The 26,181-nt window shown below is 38.5% G+C and overlaps 2 protein-coding genes and 1 long non-coding RNA gene across 9 annotated transcripts in view; 1 reads left to right on the top strand and 2 right to left on the bottom strand.

Annotated features, from left to right (window-relative positions):
- Window positions 1-1,862: 1,862 nt before the first annotated feature.
- On the bottom strand, window positions 1,863-15,376 carry PDK1 (pyruvate dehydrogenase kinase 1). 3 transcript variants are annotated; one of them, XM_072874299.1, is made up of 12 exons: window positions 15,245-15,374; window positions 13,212-13,267; window positions 11,784-11,925; window positions 10,221-10,292; window positions 9,391-9,575; window positions 9,006-9,095; window positions 8,633-8,710; window positions 6,514-6,590; window positions 5,714-5,812; window positions 4,642-4,752; window positions 3,348-3,461; window positions 1,863-3,218 (listed from the first exon to the last, which is right to left on the bottom strand). In XM_072874299.1, exons 3-12 carry the CDS (start codon window positions 11,891-11,893, stop codon window positions 3,078-3,080), a joined length of 1,077 nt encoding a protein of 358 aa, XP_072730400.1. In that variant the 5' UTR covers window positions 11,894-11,925; window positions 13,212-13,267; window positions 15,245-15,374; the 3' UTR covers window positions 1,863-3,077. The 3 variants fall into 3 exon arrangements, with proteins under 3 accessions (XP_072730400.1, XP_072730398.1, XP_072730399.1); XM_072874297.1 differs by lacking the exon at window positions 13,212-13,267 and having other exon boundaries at window positions 15,245-15,376; XM_072874298.1 differs by lacking the exon at window positions 13,212-13,267 and having other exon boundaries at window positions 3,348-3,416; window positions 15,245-15,376.
- The window catches only part of LOC140657372 (uncharacterized), a 35,784-nt gene continuing 14,150 nt past the window's right edge, over window positions 4,548-26,181 (top strand). For 2 of the 3 annotated variants that reach the window (XR_012044300.1, XR_012044299.1), the window contains exons 1-2: window positions 15,384-15,695; window positions 23,599-23,747. This is a non-coding gene — a long non-coding RNA (uncharacterized lncRNA). Of the gene's footprint in view, window positions 4,844-15,383; window positions 15,696-23,598; window positions 23,748-26,181 lie in introns of those variants that run through there. The other variant, XR_012044301.1, reaches the window with a different exon arrangement.
- Window positions 21,610-26,181, bottom strand: part of ITGA6 (integrin subunit alpha 6) — a 47,023-nt gene continuing 42,451 nt past the window's right edge. For 2 of the 3 annotated variants that reach the window (XM_072874294.1, XM_072874295.1), the window contains exons 25-26: window positions 25,328-25,457; window positions 23,477-23,650 (exon numbers count right to left, since the gene is read on the bottom strand). In XM_072874294.1, the coding sequence (XP_072730395.1) occupies window positions 25,350-25,457 (108 nt within the window). In that variant the 3' untranslated portion in view covers window positions 23,477-23,650; window positions 25,328-25,349. Of the gene's footprint in view, window positions 23,651-25,327; window positions 25,458-26,181 lie in introns of all 3 variants that reach the window. The other variant, XM_072874296.1, reaches the window with a different exon arrangement.

Raw genomic sequence — 26,181 nt, 5'->3', positions numbered from 1 at the left:
GTAGCTTTGAGTTTGTACTCCTAACTTACAGACCTTGAGCCAGAGAGGAATGCTGCCCTACTGATAAAAGAGAAGGGAATGAGAAGTACAGAATGATCAAATGCTTAGGATCACACATGTCAAACCACCCTTTGATTAATTCAGTCAAGGAAGTTTATTTCTCAGTTAACTACTTTCAGCTAGAACAGAGAATATTGATACAACCCTGTCTTTCCTTTAAGCCTACTGAACTGAATGTTGCACCCTGTGAAGAGTTTCTCAGGAAGGAGACTAGTGGAAGTAATGGTTTCAAAGGTTTGCCTGTGTGCAGAGCTGCTGTAGTTAAACGGGGGCCATAGCAGGGATGATAAACTCACCTGGTACCTGAGCATAAGAACATTGATTATTACAAGCCACAGCATTTAACATCTGTCTGCTAAACAAGAAGGCTGGCTCCATGGAACTCGCTTAGTACCAAGCCACAAAATCACCCAACTGAAAGTTTAATTTTTAAAATAGTTTTAATGAATAAATGTAGTGATTCTTTCAAAAAATTAAGTTAACACAAACAAAGATTAATTTTACAGTGCAAGACTGAGCTCATTTGCATACAGAACTATTAATCTCAGCATTTTGATAGCTGAGCTAGTATACTAACTTTCTACAGTGATTCACTTCAACTTAACCAGTGTCCTAGCAATGACTTCAGTACAGTAATGAAAATATTCAACACAAAAATTATCTTCTGAACTTCTCTTTAAATCAAAAGTAATCAAAGATCAAACTTGTAAGTAGGGTTACACATTGTAAACCAAAATATTACTGCATTTGTGTTTTCACCACAATCATTCAGGGTGATGGGTGAGGAGATAGATACAAATATAATTACAGGGCAAGTTGTTCTAATAATCAGAACTCAATCAGTAGCTAGCTGAGAGCATGAAAGAGGTTTTATTTCAATAATACCATATGAAATACTTTAATAGACTTTCTAGAAAACAAACTGTTAGCTTTTCTTCGGAAACATCTCTTGTAGTTCTCAGATTACTAAAATCAGTTCAATTAAGTTAGTTAAACATTTAAAACAGTGTAAAAGCTAGAATGTTCAGCTTCAGAGTTGAGTTTTTAAAATGCCTTGCTGTAACTTTCAGCTTTAGTTTAGCAAAGGCAATAGCTGCAAGCATTCCCTCCAACATTTGTACAGGCCCCATTTTACAATATGTGGAACTTCTCACATATATCCTCTTGCAGGTTTGAAGAAGAGAACAGCTATAGACTCTCCTTACTTGTAGCCAAGCAGATTGAAAAGTATGCCAGTCACACCTCACACGCTTGTAAAGAAGAAAAACAGGGACCTCTCAAAGTGCCCACAAACTGTACTGTTCTGGTGGCAATTAAGCTAGCATAATACTCCCTCAGAGTGTCAGTTTAACTATGTATATAGCCCATTTTGTAAATCACTCCTGTTAAAGTGACCTATATTAGCCTGACCAGGGTATAAATCATTTTATTGCTTTGCAGAACTAGGCTAGGGAGGTAGCAGCTGATAATCTTTTATCTGGCTCAGCTACAACTAGAATAGCGTGATTTCAATTTCTAACATACCAGCTATTCCCTTCACTTGTGGTATCTCACCTTCTGCTCTGTGCAGAGCTAGTAAACTAGCAAAATTTAGGCTTATTCTTTCTGAGAGGGATTATGCATGCAGAACATGTCTGCTGCAGAACAAAAATCACAGAATTACATGTAATGAATTAACTGAGAAAAGAATTAGTTCTCAGTGTCTTTAACTGCATCACTCCTAAAAGGTTCAGGAATGACAGGGATCAAGGTGCAACATAGACATGTATGACTTGAACAAAGCTGGCACAATAGGCATCAAAAGAAGCTGAATCCTTTATTAAAAGAAGGACTTTGTACCTGAAATGTAATACTCATTCCTCTCTATCTTCCCCAGTATGTTTTGACATTTTGCCTTTGACTGATAAACACATTCTGCTTACCTTATTTATGTTATAGTGTGACTTTGAGTTACTACATAAACGAGGCCAGAAGCACATCACAAAATACAAAGGTATTTTCAAAAACTGTTAATTTCCACTTTTTCTTAAATACTCCTGAGAAGGTAGTTTCTATTGTCAAAGTAACAGAGATGCCCTATTAAGGGCAAATTTTAAAAATCTGTTTATTAAAATAGTTTCTATTTACAGCTGTAACCTGACATACCCGAGTCTGAGATCTTACTAGGGCTAGAACATTGATACTGTGTTTTGCTATTACCTACAGAAATATAAACAAATGCAAGACAGGGTATCTTTCTTTACTGTACACAAGCCAACACTATTTGCTAATTCACAATGATCACGGCAAGATAAGTTTTTCACATGTATTAAATATTCACATTACAACCAAAGAAATATGACTGATACCACATACCTGAGATACATTATACCGGTGGTAGCAGCTAGAACTGATTTTTTTTTTATCCCTATGTGTGATTTCTACAGCTACAAAAAACCTTCATGTAGGCAAGGTGTGTAGACAACATATCTAACTTTGCAAAATTAGGCTTCAGCATGCTTAAGATAAAAGAATAGAAAATTACATACAGGTGGGACAGTATAGCAATGAACTCCTCAATATTTCTTACACGAGTTTTTCATTAATCTGTAATATTGTATAATGAAAAAATGCTCTAGTGAGCTTTTTCAACAGTTCTTCTATTAAAACAATTTTGTAATTTATATGAATTAATACAGTTCCCACCAGATGTGATACAGATTGTATTGGTCCCTATAAAACCCGAAATTACTGCTCCCTTGACTTAGCTACTGAAAGTAGTCATAAATAGAAAGTGGAACAAATTAAGTGTGACCTTCTCACTTAAAATTTAAAAGTATGTACAGGTTTGGGGTTTTTCTTGGGTTTTGTTTTTTTATTTTTTTAATTCCAGAAAAGAGTAGTTACATTAAACCTTCTGTTACTCCACTTAAAATTACCTTCACACATCAAATGTGGCTCAGCATCTTGGTGTAAATCAGGTCTTTTAAATTCCCTTTACAGACATACCTACTTCTTATGAACTGTTGAGGAAAAAGCTATATACTGCGAAAAGTGGTCATGTCCTTTGGCTCACTGCTTGGCACGCACCAATCATCTGCTTCATGGTTTGCTTTATAATGTTTCCAGGCTGCTTTGTTATATACAGGGAGTCTTTCAATTGATTCTGTTGATAAGGCCTGTTAAGTAGAAAAGACTGTAGCTGACAATTCTTTTAAATCACAGTTACAGTAACAGAACAAGGAGTTCCATTAGCAGTTAGATGAGAGTTGCCGATAAATTTAAAATGGTAAAGTGTTACATCATACCTTTATGTAAATAACTGCATCTGTGCCATAGCCTTCTAAGGAATACAGTTTCAGGTCTCCTTGGAAGTACTGTGCATACAGACGTGATATGGGTAAGCCATAACCAAACCCAGCCTGATCCAGGATAAAAAGTGTATTTTCATTAATTGCATCAATCAGTGGTGTTTTCTGTTTTAACTTAATAGGTAAATAGACAAACTAAGCATGGTGTTTGACAGTAAGAGAAGGAGTTCAAATGTTAACTATTATGCCCCCCAGAACTATTATACACCCCAGAAACGGGAGAATGCATGGATGATTGTGATTATAAGAAAACTGTTTTATTCCTTTGTCAGACAAGGCTGCTAGATAACACTTCTTGTATTATGGTAGCTTTTTCAAGGAGAGATGATACCATTAGAGAAAACTGTACTGAGCCTTTCTTATGCCTCATGGAGCTGCTAATCTTAAGAACACCGAGTACTTAAGTCAGGTAAATTTCATCATCAGTATATATAAAAAAGGTCCAAGAAGCAATGTCCATGAATTTGTAGCTTATACTAAAATTCTATCAAGAATTTTGTCTGCAGTAGCAGGACATAGCCCTGAAGGGTTAAGTATAATTTTTTTTTTATCTACTAAATTTTGGAGGTAATCTCTCAATGAACATACACAACACTTCTCTGTAAAGATCTAGTGTTTAATGAGTTGTGCAGTCATCTAGATGCAGAACACTATATAAATTTACAAAACATTTTGAATGATGCAATGTGAGAGAATAAACTGAGGAAAGCTGTTCAGAGCTTCTTACTGAGAGCTAGTGCTTTATTTCTTTTGCATCTATTAAGTTCACATGAGACTAAAGTAGATTCTTCATATGCCCTGTCACATCTGTGTTCCTTCATCCTTGCTGAGGGATGGTACAACTGACTATACAGTGCAAATGAAACTACGGACCTGATCTGAAATCATTGCTATAATTATATTTCCTTTCATTCAGTGGCCACAACAAGAATTCGGAGTCCTATCCTTACTGCAGGACATGGAGCATAGCTAAGTGTTCTGCTTGAGGTAGTTGATCTTTATATTTGGTAGAGAAAAACAGAATCTTGAACAAGTTTAGATAATTTTTAGTATTTTAGGATTTCATGCAATTTTCCGGTTATTTTCAGAAAAATACTTGAATTAAGCTATAACATTCAAATGGTGATACTCATTGTGTCTATAAAATCACTACTTCATAGCTTTGGCTAAATGGTTTCTTTTGTGACAATTAAACATACCCAAGATGACAAGGTATAAAAGATTTGCATACCAAAGGTGTAGCTCGTGATGTCTCAACACGTGGACGTGGTGCTGTTGAATACATGTAGTTGAATAGTCTGTCAATTTTCCTCATAGGAACACCTCCACCACGATCACTCATCTGGAACAAGGAGGAACATGTAGCATTATGTCCCTGAATACACTTATACAAAAGACAGCTTCTCTCAAACAATGATCCAAAGAAAGTTCAGGTAAAACATAATATAAAGCTGTCCCTATTAAATTATGGGTTTTCTTAAATTCTCATCTCTCAGCTACAGCAATGACCAGAGAGAGATGACTCCTTCCCTTTCATCCCTTATCCAAACCATTTAAATAAAATACTACCATAAGAAGCATTCATAATCTCTTGGAAGCAAGAAAATTCTGCTTAAATTGTGCATTGCTTTTATCTTGTTCGTAACTCAATTTTGTCTGAAGTCAGTAGCTATACCTTTTAGCAAATACCAGGTTCTGTGTATTTTTAATCTTTATTCCTCAGGAATACTGCCAGTTAAATACAATCTAGTAAAACCTATTACTGAAGGAGTAAGTCAGAAGAGTTGTTTTACTACCGTTTAGTTCGACCTATGAAAAAGCCAGTGCTTGCAGTTGGTCTTTCAAATCCAACATGGATGTTGTACAGAAAAAGAAGAAATTATTCTGCAAACTGTGCCTCAGGGAGGTTTGACTTGCATGGAATATGTAATGTTTATTTCCCTTTCTTCAGTTGTTTCACACCTGTATAGCTCTGTCATTGTCACATACAAAATGCTGACATTACAGTTGTATAAAGATGCTACTTCATTTTTAGTCATGGTTGCTTATAAGCTAAGCAAGATGTGAGCATGACAAAAGCACAGAATTATATTGCAGAGCCTGCAATGTGACTGTGCAACCTCTTCATGAATTTCCTGCTGATGCAGTGAAGTTGCATAATGGTCTTGTTACTTACATATTACATCATCACATACAATCTATTCTTGGAACCAGACCACCAGCTAAAGTTAGTAATACAGTGCCTATGACAGGGAAAACAAACTAATCAAAATAACCTTCAAAATAATCAAAAAAGTAGGTACCTTCACAGTTAAATCCTCATTTCCCAACGTGACGTGTACATGAATTGGAGGATAAATGCATTGATCAGCATTATGTTCCATGGTGGCTCTCATTGCATTCTGCAATTTTCAAATACAACTTAAATCCTGTTCTTACCACTTTGTATATTATCTTAAAACATGGATTTAGGAAAGTTATTTTTATCACTTATTTCAGAATCAGGACAAATGTATATGGTTGTAGAATAGGTTTTTTTAATATTTCTGGTTTATTCAGTATTGGTATTTGTATAGTTTATCAGAATACACAGACTTCAAATATTTAATTTTTCTAGAACAAACATGCGAATATTTTAATGTACAGTTTCATTTGTAGAATTCTTTATAATGCATTGTACATGCAATATGACACAAAGATCAAGAAAAGTCTAGGACTGAACTGCTTGAGGAAAGTGCTATAGGACCTGTTACACACTATACCAGATTTGAAGATGTCCCAAAAATGGTGTACCTTATTCTTACTTGCTTTATTAATTAATGTTTTTGTACATTTTAAGATTTTTTGACAAAGCTGGCTACTCAGAAGGTGTCAGATGTATTAGGTGGCTAGGCAAAGGAGATGCATCTTCCAAAGCTGTTCATTTTCTATGCAGTTACTGTTTGTCTAAATAGTACAATTTAGGTATCTTCCTGCAGTCAAATAGTGAGAGGTTTGCACTTGCAAAAACACACTGCTATCTAGAATTGGTTCAAAGTCAAACAAATACAATCTCACTAAACAAAGATGTATAAAAGAATTGTGTAATGGTAAGTGCACAGACCTTGAAAAGTTCAAAAACCATGTGATAGAGATGCGATGGCACATACACCACTTGCATGGGCTGTCCTGGTGATTTAGCTGGAGAAAAGAAAGTCTAAATAATTAAATAGCAAACTAGCTATCTTTTATTCATTCCCGTAGTAATTCAAAATGGATATTTGTATTGTTGAGAGAATTTACAAGAGAAGGAGAATTTGAACAGAAATCTTTTGAAGAGTTGTATGTTAATCAAAAGTCATACTCAAGATTTTCAAATGTGCTTGCTGCTTTAGAAATTAATCTTAAAACCCACTATGGCATCACTGACAGGGCATATAATAGGTGCTTTCTAATATCAGTGAGAAAGTTATCATGAAGATAGAGTCAGGCTCTTCAGGTGATGGGAGAACACGAAACAGTGAGTGTAAGATGAAATAACAGAGGTTCCAACTGGATATAGAGAAAAACTTTTTCTCCATGACAGTTAAGCATTGAAACAGGTTGCCCAGAGATGTTATGTGGTCATCATCCTTGAGGGATTTATAAGACCAAACTGGATAAAGCCCTGAGCAACCTGGTCTGACCTCGTAGCTGTCCCTCCTTTGAGCAGGAGGTCAGACTAGAAACCTCCTGAGGTCGCTCCCAACCTGAATTATCTTATGGTCCTATAATGCACCAAATAGTAACTACAGCACAGCCCCTTCTTGGATTCACTTAGAAATTAGCTGATTTCTAATAAGAAACCTTAACAAAAATTATATAGACAATCTGTCTATAAAACTGGTACAGTTTTCAAACTTTTTTTAAAGAATCAATTCTAGAAAATATATCATTGGAACATGTTCGTTATATCAAAAATTAAGGAAACATTGCTCAGAAAATTCTGCTGGGTCTTAAGGTTCTTTCAGTTCAACAAATTAATAATTTCTCACCAGACTGTGTTAGTGACCAGTGCTTTATAAACATAAATGTTGAAGACTAGCTATGTCAAAAGATCTAGAACAAACTGTGTACCCAGCAAAAATATAAGGGGGGGGGAGAGGACGGGGGGACAACCACACTTGGAAATATGTCAGGTTTCTGTCCTCAAATTAACAGCTTCCCTCCATGCCTCCACCCCCAGATCCCATGTCTAAGGTTTGGTCTCCACTCTCAGCTGTGGGCAAGGAATGTGCATTTGGCCTTGGCCAGGTTTAACTCACCTTCACAATTCATTGAGCAAAAGGTCACTCCTTTTATAAAAACTGAACTATTTGTTCTGGAGCACGTGCACCATTAAATGAGCCTTCAGTACAGAGAATTAGCTAGTGTGACTGACAGTTTCCTACAAATGTTTTTAGTATCATGCTCCAAAGATAGAGCGAGCTAAACCCTTTAACCTAGATAATGACAGGTTTTGTACAGTAGGAAGAAAAGATCTGGAACGTGTAGTCAAGGCCACACTTTATTTGTCTGTAGCTTCATAGGCCAAGTTACTGTGGTTGCACTTTGGATTTCGCAATTACTTGTAGAAGCAATTTTGATTGATTGCTTGTTTTTGTAGGTCTGTCCGAACTTGGCATTTAGTATCATGAAAAGTACTCTAGTGAATAGTGTCAGAAAGGCTCTTTAGCATTCAGCAGGACTATGAGGACAATAGCTGACCTCTGAGTTCATAGCAGCACAGGTGTAAACTGTTTTTTCAAGTCACAGCCAATGGGTTCAGATAATTTTTAACATGACTTGAGTGTACTGTATCTAATTACAACTAGAAGAACATGCTAGCTGAATAAGCAAAAGAAATTAGAATGGAATGTTTAGCAGAAATGTTAAAAGTGTCACAAGAAATGCAGAGAGGGTGAGTTAGGGTGAAGACAGACAAGAAACCTTAGGGAGGGAAGGAGGCTGCTAAAATCTGTTAGATCAACAGCTGTAGTGTCAAAAACTTTTCTACCAATTCCAGTTTTCTAATCAAAGGGAGGAACAGGAAAAGCCGTCTGCCAGATTAAAAAACAAAAACAAAACCCCCAAACTACATATGACAGTAGATATAGAGAACACATTAACTATATGAGAAGTGCAAGGACAACATTTCACTACCAGCTACTTTAGAAAAAGCCATCACTATGTTCAGGAGAGTGCCTCGTCCCATATTCACTTACCATTCAACTCTTCAAGGATGAGTTCTGGAGAGCTCATGTAATATAAATCACAAAGTCTCTTGGCACTTTCATAGCCATCTATAATAAAAACACAGAAAGTTACATTTCCCCCTCCACTTTTTTTTTCCTTCTTTACAGTTTGCCAAAAAGGAAAACAAAAATTGAACACTGTGCACTGTCAGGGAGATTTTTATTTTCTCACAAAAACTGGGTTTATAGGGAAAAGTGACAAAACTGTATTACACTTTAAATGAAACTTCTCCTCCAGGTAAGACAGAACTAAACAGTTTATGAATATCAAGATGTGTACTGGCTCTCAGTATAGACGTTCATGTAAGTTTTCAGGATTCTTGTTCTTATCTGCTGAATTTACCTCTAATAACTTCAACAACATTGCAGCTAGGATCAATGCTTCCAATGTGTTTTGGATGAGCTGGATTAATTTTCCCACCAAACAGTAAAGCTGCCAAAAAAGAAAATGTTATTTAATACCCAATATAATTTTATACCTTTAGTTTGTCTTCAGTTTTGCTAAATAGAAATTTATAGGCAATCTATAATTCCAATCTTCACCATACTTGAAAGCCTACTATTAGTAAATATTTTAAGAATTGTATTAAGTATGAGTTTATAAATAGCAAGGCCAATAGTGTACTCCTAAGAAGCATTTAAGTACATATTAAGCACTTAAAAATGAAAGGAAAATATACTGACACAGTACAGGTATCATTTCCCCTCCTTTCAACAATGGCACTTACAGTGTTGATTAAGGAGCATTCTAATTGAAATGCGACTCATGTAGAAACGGTCTAAAAAATACTGCACATTCTGTGAGGTCACTGGATCGATGCCAAAGCTTTCCTTGTACTCTATTACTCCTTGAGCCATCGTGGGAATTACATCATTGTGTCGATTCCGGATTTTTATCACAGTATCTGTAAAACTAAAATTAATACATTGTTAGTATTTCACTTTCAAGTGAATTTCATACTCTGGCAAACAAAGTACCTGCCTACAAAAATGAAGACCGTTATGTACAGAAATATCACAGGTCTGCCTACAGCAATAAGAAGACAGGTCAGTCTTTACAGCGTATTTCAAGTGACTAGCATTGAAACAATCAGTAATCAATCATTACTGATTATTTATAACATTATTATTTATTTATTACCTTGATTACTGCCAAGAAAAAGAGAAAACTGTGCCAACCATTTTCATGCAGATCTTCCCATGCCTGTCAAATGCAGTTATGGTCAGCCAACGATGACCAAACCTACTCTACAGGTGAAAAGTTCCATACATCAGTTCCAACATTACAAGTAAGGAACTGGTAAACATTTGGTCAAGTTTAACATATTCATAGCTTCTTCAGTCTAACAAAAAAAAAAAAGGCCTGACCAGAATGATATGGCATAAAAGTGTTTTGTTTCATGTTTTAATGTAGCCTCCTTTTAGGGACAGGGGGTGACGTTACTGCAGTTCTTAGAGTAACATCAAAAGATTGGAGATGGCTGAAATTTTTCGTAAGCTATTGCTTTCTTGCCAGTCCTTCTACATAATATTAACATATGTGACAGCAAATCCTTACCTATGAATAGCCCCTGAATCTTCTGAGCTTTTGTCCTTAAAGTCAAGGATCTCCTGAAGACTCTGGACATACCTTTAAATGAAAGAAATATGACAAAAACCAATTCTAATATGCCTCCCCAGATCCCTTTGGTTAGCAATTTATGGTCTTCCAAGGTTGCTTGTTTCCAAATGATTGTCTTTGATATATCCCATTGACCTATCCCCTGTGAATTTTGTTAGATCCTTCAATCTATTCATTATGTTTTCTTCCAAAATTTCCAGAGCAATGAATTCCACAATTTAATTAGAATGCATAAAAGATCTTCCTTGTGTTTTAAACCCAGTAGGTGATCACTTATTTGCAGCGCCAGCGAGTTCCTGTTATTAGAAAATCTTCCCAGCTTGTTCAAGATTTAAGTATTTCTGCCATCTCTTTCCTTAGATGTGTATTTTCCAAGCTGAAGAATTCTATTTGGTTTCTCCTCACGTAGAAATTGTTCCAGCCCTCTGATTATCCCTCTCGGTCTTTTCTGTTCAGGATGGAGTGACTAAAGCTGCACGCAATTCAGAGGAATAATGGGCTAACACAGTGGTACAATTATATTCCTCCCCATTTATTACTTAGTTCCTAACACTATTTGCCTTCTTGCCCATCAACTGACATATTCAGAAAAATATCCCCAGTAGCATCAAAATTTCTTTTTCCATTGTAAGCAAGCAAGTGTACAGGGAGAGGAGGTTCCTCTCTGTGCTCTACTTTGCATTTGTCCAAGTGGAATTAATTTCCCATTTGATCAATGTCATTTAGTATCATGAGAATTTAAGCATTCATGTTTCATTAAGAGCCTTCATCTTCATTGATCACTCTTTTCATATTCAGTCATCTAATCAATCCCACTTATTCACTGGCAGATTTTCTGTTCTTTTAACTTTAAAAGGCTTTCCAGATAGCCATGTGCCTTCAGCAGTTGCCAAGCAATCTCTTTGTTTTTCTTTCATCTTACAAAAGTTTATGCTTATGTGTACGTTCCTTACTTGAAAGCAAATTTTACTTTTCAAAGGATGTCTTTTTTTTTTTTTAATAGCCTCATATTTTTTCTGTTGTTTTACATATTTTGGCTTTGGGAGCTTCCTATTGCTCTTTCTTTTGTATTTCCTACACCTTTACTCTCAATCTGCAATAACCGGTCTTTTCAATGGTTTCTACTATCTTTTGCAAGCATTTTGTGCATTAGCCTGCTTCTGTTGGTTTCTTCAACTAGCTCATTCATTTTAGGTAAGTCCCCTATTAAACATTGTTCTGGTGGATTTTGTTTTTCCTGAATTCTCATACATGACTCTCTGCAATACTTAATGATTTTTAATTCCCTTGTGGGTTCTTTAATTGCTCCTAAAGGTGTTTTTCCAGGTCTGTTAATTTAGTTTCTGATTTATGTCACATTGGGGTATTTACTCAGTCTAAATAAGTGATGTTCATGTAACAAGCACATGAAATGTTCTTTCTATAGAAGAGAATGAGTTCCTCCAACTTGTGTATATGCAGAAGGTCATCCTTAAAGGTATGAAATGGTGCTATTCTTACCAGCTCTGCACCAGCTGAACTGAAGGTGTTCTCAGGAGGTTGTCTGGAAGCAGGCTTATTTCCTTCATTATGTTTGCCAATCTCACAGGCAACTCTTGTCGCAGAAACATAAATGAAGTCTTTTCACAAGCATTTTCAGATCCTAAGACCAAAATAAATGTTTGACAACATCAGAATCAAGTCAGTACTTATGGCAGAGAAATACAGAAACTCTTAATTTCTTGCATAAGAGGTCTGTGGTTTGGTTTTAAAGTTGACTCGCCAGTCTGGTAAGCCAATGTTTCTTTCATGGCAGCAGCCCATTTATATTTCAAAATGTAACCTCATATTGAAACCTACCAGCCCTGTTGTGGTAATGAGAATCTTCAATATATAAAGAGTTAACTAGTGCCATAGTTGCAGACCCATACTATTCAACTTTAAATATCGCATCTATCCATGTAAATTGCTCATTTTATTTGCAGCAAACCTTGACTGTAACTAGCAGTGATCAAACAGTATGTCATTCTGATCGCATTAGAGAGGCAAATGAAACTAGCAGAGGAAACTATTTATGGGAAGGATGCTTGAGAAAGTATCATGGTCCCATACACCCTGCTTGATCACTGATCTTACTGAATTACTATAACTCATACTGGAACACTTTCAGAAAATAAATTCTGTAATATTTATCTCATTTTCAGCTAGATCTGTTGTAGTTTAAATTCACTGTCTTACAGGAACAGAAGACAGATGAATGAATTCACATGAATACTGAGAGAGAAATGAAAGTAGGGCAGCTGTGCTTAGTCATTACAATAGTAGTTCTCCCATACATTTACTTTTTAGATTTTTTACATTTTTAAAAGCTGGAAGCTAAATTACTGCACCTGTTGATAACTGACCTGTCCTTTTATAAAGACAGGTCTCATCTGTGTGGGTGGCAATTAAATGTGGTTATTAAGATCAAGACCTAAACTTACTCCCACAATGCTTGTTTTACTAGGTAAGAAAGGAGGGTGTGGAATGGGAGACAGGGTAAGAAATGCTGTACTTTATTCTCAGCCAGACTTCTTTCTAGACTTCAAGAGTGTCAAGTAAACAGCATGTGAACTTACGAACCTGTTCATCTGCTGCAGTGACGTACATACCTCAGGCTTGGTGTTTCACAACAGGTAACTCCTAAAAATTAACTCTGGTGTTTCTGCTCAGTTCACTCCTTCCATTTAGCAAGGGGGACTTGGGGAAGAAGATTAAAGGAACGGACATGGAAAAAGAGGAAGGTGGGAGTGTCTTAAACAGGAAAAATCTTCACCAAATTGAAATGGAGTAGTTCAGTTTAATGCATCCAGACTCAGATACGTCATGAACTACACGGATGAGAGAATGTCAGTTAACTTAATAAAAAAGTGAATGGCTTACAAGAAATTCCTCCCCAGTGACACTTACCAGTATTATGCGTTGTCTACATATGACCTCTGCCCAGAAACCTTTCATTCTTCTCCCTAGTCAGATTGCATTTCAGGCATGACTGTTACTGGCCTTTCCCTTTTCTCAGGTAAAATTCCATTAACAAGTCAGATTGAAGGTATTAGAATGTAAAGATAATCTTCAAATGCCTCATATACTCAGCAAATGGCATTCCACAAATTAGTTTTGTATCTGGAGACCGTATCTTTGCAATCCTGGGTCAAATATGGAAGACAGCTTAGGGTAAGCAAGACTTCAGTGAATGGGCAAATGACTTTGTTTCCCTGTGCAGCTATGGTCTATCTAGGCAAAGAATGGATAAGACTCCTGCAGAAAATACTATGCACTTATAACCCAAGATATGGCTGATGTATATGATCCAGACCTAAATTTGTTTATGGACTATTTCATTTGCTAGATCGAAACCTGGAGGAACTAGAAGCAGACTTTTTTTAAGTTAACATTACCAGATTTTATGATTTCCTCTTTGACCACTCTCATTCTAGCAAAAGGAGCCAAAAAGTTCCCAATGAAAACACCATCAGATTGTAATAGCTACAGAATGTCTTAAAGACAAATACCATCTCAGTGTTGCACTCTTACTCTTTTTTTTGCCTTTGTTATTAGTTTTTACTGTTTTTAAATCCTTAAGCAAAAGAGAGGAAAAAAAATTTTAAAAGTTTTCAAGATTATCTTTACCTTATGTTCAGGTACTAACAGCAAAAAAGTAGCCTAACTTTTGAGATGAGGAAATACTGTGCCTTGAAAATAAACACTTATTTTAGGGTAAGCATTATTTTAATTGGTATTTTAGTAGTAAAATAATACAGGTCAAAGCAAACTCTGAATTGCAAGATTCTTTGCTTAAAAGTATGGTGGCAACAGAATATATGGTGGGGTTCCTGTACAAATCTGGAGTTTTAAATATTGGATACATTTTATTGCAATGTATGGAACGTTGAATAGATGGATAAAGTGACAGTGGGTACTTAAGAGAAAAACTTCTTTGTAAGTCTTCCTACTTATACAAAGTCTGGGGTTCTAGGATTAGTTCTGTTATGTTTTACTTACAAAATCGTAAAAAGCAATACAACTATCAGCTAGTTAAATGTTTATATACAACATTTATGCACATGAGAGTGCCTTGGGTACAGAAACAGAATGTATTATAATATGGCTCCATCCCCAGGCTTTGAAAAGGTTTCTCATTGTGACTTACAAGACCATTCTCTGTGTAGCCCTTGCTTTGAAGCAGAACAGAACAATTCCTGTGATCCTTTTTATTTCCAAGCAGTCAAACCTGGGAGCACTACCAATGGTTGTAGTGCGGAGTGTAAGACTGAGTATCCTGTTACCAATTTACTCATTTTCAAGGCTAGATTCCCAGTCCTCCAGGATGTGTCCGTGGTGTTTGCATCCTGCTCCTTCTCTCACACATCTTCTAAAACAACAACATTTGGGTAAGGTGGTTTCGTAGGGCACAGACATGTGACCGAGGAGAAGCGAGGATTGTTTCAGCTCCTCGGCGCCAGCTGAGGTTAAACGTTTCTTGTGTTTGGTATACCTTAAAAGATTGCATGCTGCTAGCTTGCAAAGGGCTTAACAAGTCTCACCTTTCTGAGTCACTGTTCTAACAGTACCACTTATCAAAACTGTCCCCACCCTCTCCCCAACACTGCAGCTTTTGCAGAAAAAAGCCAAACTACTTTTGTAATGCCAAAAACTGGAGCGTTCAGCTGAATTTCAACCTTGCCACAGTTCCAGTCTCCGGGGAAGGAGCCAACTGGGCTCCCGTCTCCCGGAAGGAAGCAGACTCTTCTTCTGCCAAAAAGGACAGTATTAAGAAGTCATAAGCAACAGCAGGGGAACGCGGCAGCGCTAACACGGGGGAGGGGGGAGCTCGTGGCCGCGCTGGAGCCGCCCCGCCCCACTCCGCTCCCCACCGGCACCTGCGGGCAACGCGGCGGAGAGGCGGGGGCGGCGGGCCGGAGGGCAGCCCGGCGGGGACTCACCGAAGTCCAGGAACTGCTTCATGGAGAGCGGTGAGGGGGAGAAGCGCGAGTAGAAGTCCACCTGCTGCGGGATGCTGCCCGCAGAGGAGCCGCGCAGCAGGGCGCGCAGCAGCCTCATGGCGCCGTCTCGTCCCCCCTCAGCCCGGCCCGGCCGCCATTTCCCGCCACGCCAGCTCCCCCGGCCCCTGCCCAGGCCGCGGCCTCCTCCGCCGCGCGGCCGGGAGGAGGTGCCCGAAGGGGTGGGTGTCTCCTCCCGGCCCAGCCCCACGCAGCGGCGCTGGGGCGGAGGAGAGGGCGGCTCCGAGGGAGCGGGGCGGGGGGCGCCTGGAGCAGCCCGGCCCCCACAGGCAGGGTCGCAGCCCCTGAGGCGGCCGCTGTGCTGCCCCTGTGCCTCGGCTGCCCGCCGGGAGAAGACAGTGCTCGCTTCCCGGAGGAGCCCAGCTTCGGACAGGTACGGTGGTGTTACTCACGGGGGCGGGTGCCGTCGCCTTCCCGGCGAAGGGCTGCGGGGTGCTCACCAGCCCCCGGGGCGGGAAGCCGTGAGGGGACCGGAGGCATCGCCCCCCCCCCGGGCGGAGGGTGTGAGGGAGCGGGCGGCGGTGGCCGGGACCGCGGGGGCTTTGCGGCGGGGTCGCGGCGTGTGCGCTCCCGTAGGGAGGCCGAAAGGTGCCCACGCATCAGTGCCGGCACTGCCGCGGAAGGGTTATCGGAGAGGTTGGCCCGTGCTGAACGGCGCTCAGCCGTGCTGCCGCTTCCCCTCGCCGCGGGCCGGGCCCGGCGGGCGGAGGCCTGTGGGGGGCGGGGGCGCCTCGATCGCGGCGGGGACTCGGCTCCCGGTGTCGGTTACCCGCGGGGCTGAAACGGGAGGCAGCAGAAACCCACAAAAGCACTGGCTTTATTCGCACCGCTGCCGGCCGGCGTGAGGGCAGAGCCTCACCTGAGGGGTTTAAACCGTGACTGACCTCACCTGAGGGGTTTAGACCGTGATTTAACAGCCATGTGTTTTCTTACTACTAGTGCACCTTGTGTCTGCTTGGCTGCATGATGGTATGGGAAGGGGCACTACCACCTCTTCGTGCCCTGCACTGTGTTACAGTGTGCAAAGAGAAAAACGAGAGGAGGGATAACTTTTGTTTCAGTTATTAGGAAAAAGAGAAAGAAAAAAATACAGAGGAAAAATAGGGCTTCTGTCTTTACAGGTATACTCCCAATCGGTCAACAATGAACACCATACATGTCTTTATTGGTTAAAAAATACTTGAACCATATGTCATGTGAAATCACTTTCCCAGCTGTTAGGATACTAATGCAACATGTGAGGTACCAAACATTGGTATTTAATAGTTTCTTGTCCTACTTAGGTAGACATGTCCAGAACATTAACAAAAAAGGCAGTTAAGAGTGATTATAAGCATGTCTGATAAACTTACTGTGGTGTAGATATCAAATCCTGTAATTCAAAATTGTATACAATACAGTACAATAGGGGATCTGGCCTTACATCATTTGCTTCTTTTATTGTGGATACTTGTATTTGCCCATAAATTTATCTTATGAAATTGACTCCTAAATATTGCTTGTTTTCCTTTAAATGTGCCTTGTACCTGTGACTTGTCTGTGACCTGATAGCGGGGATGGATATCCAATGGCCTCTGCTAGAGCAGGAATTGTTTTGCTGTTTCTGTCACATTAATCTGTTCAGTGCTGTGTTGGATTGCTTGGAGCCTCCCATTAGAGAGTTGAAGATATCATAATGAATTAAGGGCTTTTTTTTTTTTTTGATGTTGCATTGAAATACAGAAAACATTGATTCAGTCTGCCTCCAGAGGCAATTTTCTGAGCAGTAACTGCACCAATAGTAGTGAGAATGAAACAGTAGTTCAGGATTAGATTGCTTCATCTGATTTATAATCAGACTGGACCTCCATCTTGTGCCGAAAAATGAATGGCTTGTTCTGTTCTGGCCCGGGAGTGGTGGCTAATGGGGCGAACTAACAGCTTGTCTGTCTCTGCAAGTCATCGACAAATACAGGTTACTGACAGTTTTTACTTTAGCGCTGCTTGTAGGCCACCCCCAGAAGCACCAAATAGTAGCTCATGCTACTCAAGTTTGTAAGAGTTTGGGACTCCTACTTATGAATTGCTGTGCTTAAAACCATTTTATAATGGCCTCTCAGTTGTGAGCCAGCACTAGTTTAAAGCAATGCCTACAAGCAGTAAGTTGGGTATTTGTTAAGTTGTTGCAATTTCTTATGATGCCTCTGGATTGGCTTAATCTTTTATGCCTATGTGTTACTGTCCTGATGCCCGATGTTTCAACTTACAGGCATGCCTTAAAAACGGGCCTACTGCCTAAAGTTGTCTTTGGACAGCGGTCCCCAGCCAGAAGATGTGGCAAAGGCTGTCAGAGGCTAAATAAATCATTGCACTTTGTAAGCTGGAGCCCGTTCTCAATAATGTAAACAGTGAGGACTTTCTCATGCAGGATGAACAGTCACAGAAGTAACTGTGGATGAAGAGTTGTGGATAATTCTTTAAATGCTGTGTTCAGACCAGAACAAACCCTCTCTGTTTACGTAAAGGTGTTTTCTTGGTCTTGTTTAAACTACTGATCAGATACTGATCCCTGTAAACATGTTCTGTTAAAATATTGGAGAATATTTTGAATTGTCTCTGCCCCACCCCCATCCCTTTTTAAATCCTGTTTCTCTCATTGATGGTCTTCTGGGGGCTTACTCTGATCTGAACCAGTGTGATGCTAGCTGGAGTTCTGATGTGCCAATTTTTGTAAATTCTTATGCAAACCAAAAAAGAAAAGTGTATTATTTTTGTAATTTGGCATTTTTCTACTCATATTCCTGGTTATTGGTGTTCCTGAAATTAATACATCTGGATGCATAATTTAAATGGGACAGAACAAATCAGACTTCAAGATAATTGAAAACATAGCATTTAGTTTTAACCTAAGCAATTACATTTTCATTTTTGTTTTCAGTTTAAAATTTAACATGACATTTAAGGTTTAATAAGATAATTGGAAGCATAGCATTCTTGCAGGGTGTTCCATAGAATGAGTTCTTGGTTTGTTAAGGTGATACTATAAATAACCCCTTACTGGAAGTCACTGTTCTTGGTTCCTGCATGTACCGGTACTTTTGTTTGTTTGTTTTTCTTCCTTTCTTTTCCTCCCTTTCTTCCAAAATAGGTGCATCATAGATTAAGAAAAAAACTGAAGTTGCCAGGTATGGATATCCATAGAATATCTCTTTCTTTCCTTTCAATGGTTTATAAGCTTTGCTGTGATGCCTGCAGAGTTATCTGGTCCATCTATCCGTGTCTCTCTGCAGCTTGTGTACTTACTTGGCACTCAAAGGCTTGTTGTTGTTCTTAGGTTTTTGTCAGTAAGTTCAGGTGCTTTCGCTATGCTAGAAAATTTTCTTGGGGTTACATTGGTTTGATGTGCCTTTGGTCTCTCTTTTGCATAAGATATAAAAATGGCAACCAAGTTGATCAAAAATATAGAGGGGTTTCTGTACGAGTTATCAAATTGTAGCAGGTTCAAGAAGAACATACAGATGAGCTTATTTATTTTTATCCGGTGTATAATTAAACTTTGGAGTTTGTGAATTTTTGCCATGTACAACTTTGTGACTCCATCAGAAGGCAGTTGGAGAAATTTTATACCTGATTATCATGGATGGCTTTTTCTTCCATGGGAAAAATGTACTACATAGTTACTGAAGTTGAGCACTAACTTTTTGTAGGAACAGGAACAGCAAAGTATCACCATTGTGGTGCTTAACTATTGGCTATTGTCAGAAGCAAGATGCTGATTCAGGTGATCTGTGGTCTAGTCCAGGATGGCTATTTTTATGTTGCTCCTCCTTGCTAAGGTTATGTTGCTCAATCACAGGCTGTCTCATAAGCTGGCTGGCAATGATATGCTTCTCAGCTCTGTGATGTTAACTGTTGGTCCCTTCCACTTCAAGAAACCAAGCAGTATCCCTCAAACATTTCTTTTAACCAACTTAGCAGTTGCATTATTTCATACACTCCTGGCAAAAGTATTTGACTTTTCTGTCCCTTCCTCCTCTATCCCCTGAACACACTGAGATTGAGAGATAACAGGAAATAAATAGTTAGCACTGTATTTTGATGGCGAGGGGGGGTATATGTTGTTCTGCGATAGTTAGGTAAGCAGCAGCAAGGACACTTCTGCTTGTTAAAAATTCAGTTCTTTGCCTCTGTCTTCTAGGATCTTTGAGGCAGGTGTGGCCCTGAAAAGCTGCTGCTTGCAAACAACCATTTTGCAGAGCTAGAAAATGAAGGGGGAAAGGTCTTTGATTATGGAAAACACAATCTGCAGGTCCCCCACCCCTGTACAGTGACAATATCACACCCTGGCTGGGGATTAAGGCTGATGTCTGTGGCAGTCTCTCAGGGTAAGGAGTTGCTGTGTTTTTCTCATGAGGATCATGGTTAGGACTCCAGCAAGGCTTATGAGGTTATAAAAGGTATATAGTATTAATTATGAATCCATGGCCTGGGAAGACAAATGGGACATTGAAAGATGTCTGAGGACTGGGATAAAAACTGAAGCAACTGCTTACACAGCCACCACAGGGAAATAGACTGCTTGCATTCCTCTTGTCACACAAGTGTGTTGTCTGGCAAGCCAGCTGAAGAGTGTCCATGTGTCTCCTTTGGCTCGGAGCACTGGCTGCAGTTGCCTATTTGTTTCGTCACAGTTTGTTCTCCTGGGTTTTGCAAACCAACTGCTGAGACTCTCACCTACTCTGTGCTGGGAGAAGCTATTTCAGTTATGTGTACAGAAGGAGTGTTCTGGTTCTGTGCAGTCTGTTTATTTTAGTTAAGACGCACTGCTGCAGTGTTAGTTAGCATTGTAATGTGGGTACCCCGAATGGGGACTGGAATTTTAGCACTGCTCTCAAAAGCTTCCCTTCATCTTACGTGCCGATGCCCGATTTGCATCCAAGTTAAAAGTAAGTTTTAACTAACATTAAGACTAACTTACTTCTGGATGCAAGTAAGTTTTTTTGGTTATTGAAACTATGCTGTGATGGTCCCTTGTATCGAAAGCTTCTCTCATAAGATATGTCTCCTGTGCAGTGACAGTTAAACATATGTGAAGGTATTGCAGTTTACTAGCATTCTGTTTATGTACCTTAGGCTATATAGTTGTGTGTGTCATATATATATATATATATACACACAAACATACTGCACACAAACTCTATCAAACTATATTAGATTTTACATATGTGTGTATATACATATATACTATACACATACAGTATTATGTATAGTACTGTACTACTGTGTATATAGTATATACATCTAGTACTATATGTGTATAGTATATATGAGCATATATAAAACCTAATATACTTTATTTGTGCTATACTTCCTATGATCAGCTACTTAACTGTTCTCCCAGTCCATTTTGTCTTGTTGTGGACAAATGTTTGTGGGTGTGGTTATTTAAAAGAGAATAACTGTTTAATAAAAGCAGGTTGAGTCCACATCTTTGATGTGCTCTGAACGATCTAGCAGCATCTTCTGGTTCTAGCTCTAGAAGTTTCTTAGCTTCAACAACAAACACTGGTCTAGCATGTACCTAGCTAACCCTTATCTTCAGGCTTTGATGCATCAAAAGGTCTCTCCTTTCAGCAAAGGCGAGCAAAGGATCCTGTGAGGGTTAACATCTTAGAAATTGAGATAAAACATAGGTTTTCTCTGGGGTTTGTTTGGTCGTGTCTCCCTGTCCATCCCCGTCCCCTCGCCCCCCCGCATCTTTTTGGCTTTTCTGTTGGTTTTTTGGGTTTTTTTGGTGGAGTTGAAGCTGTACCCTGCAGTCGTGTAATTGACTGTCAGTATCAAACGTCCACTGCTAAATACAGATAGGTATGTGGGGGGTGGGGGATGCATCCATCTCCCCTAGTTACAGAAACACCTGTCTGGGAGGGGAGCTTTTAGAAGACTGCTTGCATTGACAGTACCTTGGGCAGGGTGAGTGAAGTGTGGAGGGAGAGGGTAGCTCTGCCCCCTGGGAGCTGACACTTGGTGCTTTGCCAGGGCCTGCTCTGCCAGACTCCGTGCCTGACTCTTACCAATGCTGGAAACTGCAGCAAGCAGCAGACAGCTTGTGAGCGTGAGATTGTGTGTTATCACCTGCAGCTGCCTTATCTGCCCCTTTGCATGGGGGAGGGCACTGAAAGTTACTATTGAGAATGAGACAATCTGTTAAAGCTTGCAACTTTCAGCTAGCTCTTCTAGTGAACTTAGCTATAGCTACCTCCAATAATTACAATAAGAAATCACTATTACCAAAACAATGGTTAATTTAAAAAAATTTTATTTCACACTTCTATACAAATATCCACAGGTAATTTCTAATCATGGAATGATGTAGTATTGCTAGCTGGTGTAAAAAAAGTTTGAGATAAAAGTATACCAGTGACATGACTTATTTTTCAAGAACTTTCAGTTTAACACTGCTAAGACATTCATGTTCTTAGGCAAGGGCCACAAGCTGCTTTCAAATCCAAGGCTATTTCTCATGCTTCTTAGCCTCTGATTAGGCTGGCTTCTGATGCTGCTGAGCCTTTAAGCTAGAATTTTAAAAGCTCAAAAGCTGGCTAACAGCTAAATACACATGTAAGTAAGTGTTCATAAAATCAGGGTCACAACATACTGACATTATTTAGTGAGAGGAAGAAGAGTCTATTAAATTAATGCAGTTTATATAATGATAACTTTTCAGGTGACCAGACCTTCCAAAAAGGTATGTTCAAAGTTAGTAGTAAAATAAGACACTTGACAACTGCCCTCCTAGCAGGTTTTTGCATAGTTCAAATTACTAGCAATTAACATGCATACTTTTTGAGCAGAATTTTGTTTCACATGGAATAAACAATTGTGAACTAAATCTTTGTTCTTAAATAGTACCAATGCTTTAGAACATGGGTAAAAAAGTAAACTCTTTAAATAGTTTTATCAGTTATGTTACAATAACTAGATTACTGATAAACACATTGTGGTTCTACTTTTATCAACATTCAGCTATTCAAGACAATTCAGTAGTCGCAACATGGATCAGCTCAGATCCCCATAGTTAAGGGAAGTTAGGCATTTATAGCCTCCTTCAAGTGCTGTATAACAGTTGCAGTAGTCAGCGCCTTTTGCTAAACAGGAAGTCCTTATGAAGCTGGAAAGCGGTTTCCAGAGAACCTCTCACTTCTTGCAGCAAGTATAAAACTGTATCTAAAAACCCTACTTCTGCTTGGTGTCCAAATCGTTAAATAGTCTGAAGTAGTATACAAATCATGTTACAAGACCCAATAATTTCTATTACATAAAGTTACAAGTATCAGGGAAAAAAAGCCCCCATACACATCATTGGAATAAATATTTACATTTTTAGAAAGCATTGGCACCTTCAGTGATTTATTAAAATGCAGTGAAAGCCTCAGGTCTCATAATCTGAAGTTCAAAAACACAGTGGATTTGAAGGTTCAGTTAAGTCTTTGGCCTAACAGTCAAAGACAACAATTTATAACAAAAATAAATACAAAAATGACTAAAATATATATATACAAAAAGTACATCTAATATTCAAGCCTCTCTTTTAAAAAAAACCTATGTATATTTGTTGTGAGCAAGAATCACAAAATCTGATCTTAAAAAAGAAAAAAAATAATAATCGAGCAACATTACTATTGCACATGTAGTTTAAGATGATGCTTTTTGTTAAGCCCTAACTACTGCAGCAGGCAAAGTTTATGACTAAAGTAGATTTGCAGGTCTTCAGATTATACTTGAACAAAGTGTGTTAAGGCCACCGTGTGTTTATAATGGACTACACATTGAGGGAATGATGGAGAACCTGTCTTGACCTTAACCATGCATACCTAGGAAGAAGGTTAGGATCACAGGAAAAGGTCTGCCATAGTGGTTTTGCATATTTTGCAGAAAAGACCCCAAATCAACACAGTATCTTCTAAAGTGTGAGATCTGAAGGGGAAAAGAGGCAGTCTGGAAATTAAATAATGCAAATAAAGTCTGTTGAAGCAATTTTAACTGTGCAAACAAAAGCCTCAATATAAGTAGTAATATCTACAATCAAATGGTGAATGTCCACAGTGTTCATAGGTCTAACTCAATCAGTATTCCATTAATGAAAACCTGAATCTCTAGCTGAACTTTGTGGATGAAAAGAATTTTTCCCTAAGAGTAACTTCCATTTTCATTCCATTTTGTGAACCACTGTTTTGTCTCAAGGTCTTTGCACTTCCCGTCTTTGATCTGTCGCTCTTCTTTTCGAATTCTTACAGCATGATATCGGGGGACACTGTCTTCGTACCTAGAACGCTGGAAGAACCCGCACTGGGGCAGAGAAGAAAAAGAACAGTTTAGGTTTAAGTTGCTGCCAAAGTACTACAGTTATAGAGGCAATAAATTCTTCCTTTGCACAGACATACAGGTAAGAAAATTGAAAACAAAAATATGTAGGCCAAAAATGTCCTGTACGTAGCTATAAAAATGTGAGACAGCAGATCTACATTAGCTGTTCAGCAGCAGTTGAAGACAAATGGCATAGTCTGACAATCCAGTAATCTAATACCTTAAAAATGTTCCCTCCACTAACTTTCTAAATTTGTTTTACAAGTCTTTTAAGTCTTCTTATAAAGCTATTCATTCATATAATGAGAGACTTCAATGCTACACAAAGAAGTAGATACAGTTCAGGAAGGCTTCCTGTAGGGTAACATGATTTACCTACAGAAAAATTTCCAGGGCCTTCAAGAAAAGCTACACTAGAGCCTTGTTTTTCAAAGCACTATCTCAACTATAGTCACCTGAACCAACTATACACATATGCAGTATGAGAACATGAGTCTTGCTTAGTTTGCCATAGGATAAAAAACAGACATAACTTGAAAGTTTTGTAATGTGCAATGACACAAGTCTCCCCAGATGAAATCTAGTACAGCTTATTTGTGCCCTGCAATTTTTTATTCAAAGCCACTGTAAAAACTGATTTTAACTATTGAGGAATGGACTGAAATTAATTTTCAAAACAAAATGGAGTTATGGCCACAATGTTACAAAGATGATGATTGGCAGACACTCAACTTCACATGCTTATGGGTCGCTGATGTCAAGATTAAGGTTAAGAGACATTGTGCCATCCAGCTGTCATTAGATACTGCTAGAAAAAAAAAAGATTAAAGTGGCAAGGTTTTGTTCATAGTGTTTGGGGTGGTGGGTGTTTTGGTTTTGTTTCTTTGGGATTTTTTTTAAATAATATTAGAACTTACGTGGAACTGAATTTAAAAAAAAAAAAAACACATCTAGGCATAGGCCAAATCTTTAGCCATCTCTTAGTTAAGATTTCATTAAACATTGTTTTGACATATTTTAGTTAAGAATTCCTCCCCATCCCCTGATCCCAAGCATCACTTATTAATATAATGTACATGCATGTAATATTTTAAATTGAATAAAGGTTGCTAGAAGCATAAATCATCGTGCATCTAGTAGCTTCAGCAGAGGAAAGTGTGTTCCTAGAAAAGTATACCTTAGAATTGAAGGAAAACAGGTGTTTCCACAGCAATTAAATTCTCATTATGAAAACCCCTTTCATTATGAGCAACAGGTATCTTTTAGCATGCACTAAAGGTTAGTAAAGCAAGTTTATATATCGTCCATGTAATCTTAGCTTTAAATCTTAACTCTGCAGTGTTGACTACCATCTCCCAAGCTTAAAAACTTACTTGTACTGTTAAAACATAAATTAAAAAAAAAAAAACAAACTAAAAACCATTGCAACAGATCAAGATGTTTTCTAAAGAAATAAACAAGAAGCTTTTTAGACCAAGGTAAACACCTGTGTGTGTTCACGTGCACCAAAAGCTGAAAAATCGATCGACAGAATGAGCAAGCAAGTACAATAGTTTGAAATCCAGAAGTTAATAGAATATATGCAGTAAAAGCTTCATAGTTAGCCACCGCAACCATAGCATGTCACAGCTAAAAATTAAAAAAAATATCATCAATTACCAATTACAGAAGTAGATCAATACTATGCATCAGAAGTAAGCCTCTCTTTATCAGATGGCTGAGCATGGATCTCAGCCTTGTGATATGTGGCATCGTAATGATCTTTCTTATTTCTCTTGAAGAAACCACACTACAAGGAAGCAAGGTATTTAGTCAATTTTTGTGGACTGGAAGAAGTCAAACCTATTAAAACTTACTTAAATTAACTCTGAACTATCTTCCCATTATCCCTTCGCAGGCCTTAAAAAAAAAAAAAAAAATCACAAGAACTCAGCTGTTTCTAGATCTGAGAACTTCTTGGACTAACTCCATCTGTAAAATAATAGAATAACCTGAGGTAAAGAATATTATTTTAGAGGCATTTTGATGAATTTGTAATGCATCCGGTTTTGGTTTTTTGTTTGGTTTTGGTGGTGTTTTGTGTTTTGTTTTTTTTTTTTTTTAAAGAAAAGCTACTATAAAGTATGTCCATAGCAACTAAAGCTGGCTGTGAAGAGCAGAAAGAAGACTATACAGAAACCTGTTTGTGGACTAGTGCACAGGCTAGACAAAAACATAGGGTAGAACAAAAATGAGTACTGTCTTGACCTGTACAATACAAGCATTTGTCTTAAACCAATCACATAACTGTCTTTGAAGTACCATGTTTGTCCTTCATAAGATGGCACAGTTTTTGTCATCAAAAGAAGCATTTTATGCTGTGTGTGCGTGTGTAAAAATGTGTGTATTTTCTTGTGTAGTAAAACACTAGTATAACCTAAGAGCCCAGCCAAAGTATTAATTTGTCAGGAAGAATTGCAGCAGGTGCTGGGCATTTATTAGAAAATAGGGGAGTCAGAACTATCCTGTGAGAA

Source organism: Ciconia boyciana, chromosome 10 (genome assembly GCF_034638445.1).
Source record: "Ciconia boyciana chromosome 10, ASM3463844v1, whole genome shotgun sequence".
NCBI classification, from domain to species: Eukaryota; Metazoa; Chordata; class Aves; order Ciconiiformes; family Ciconiidae; genus Ciconia; species Ciconia boyciana.
The sequence above is the reverse complement of the archived record's forward strand: the minus strand, read 5'-3'. Positions and strand labels throughout refer to the sequence as shown.

Coding starts and splice junctions, on each gene's coding strand:
- PDK1 (XM_072874297.1), bottom strand. CDS start 15,362: ATGAGGCTGCTGCGCGCCCTGCTGCGCGGCTCCTCTGCGGGCAGCATC. Junction 4,753..5,713: donor ATGAGGATTTAACTGTGAAG/GTACCTACTTTT, acceptor TCCTTGTTCCAG/ATGAGTGATCGTGGTGGAGG. Junction 3,219..3,347: donor ATGCAGTTATTTACATAAAG/GTATGATGTAAC, acceptor TCTACTTAACAG/GCCTTATCAACAGAATCAAT.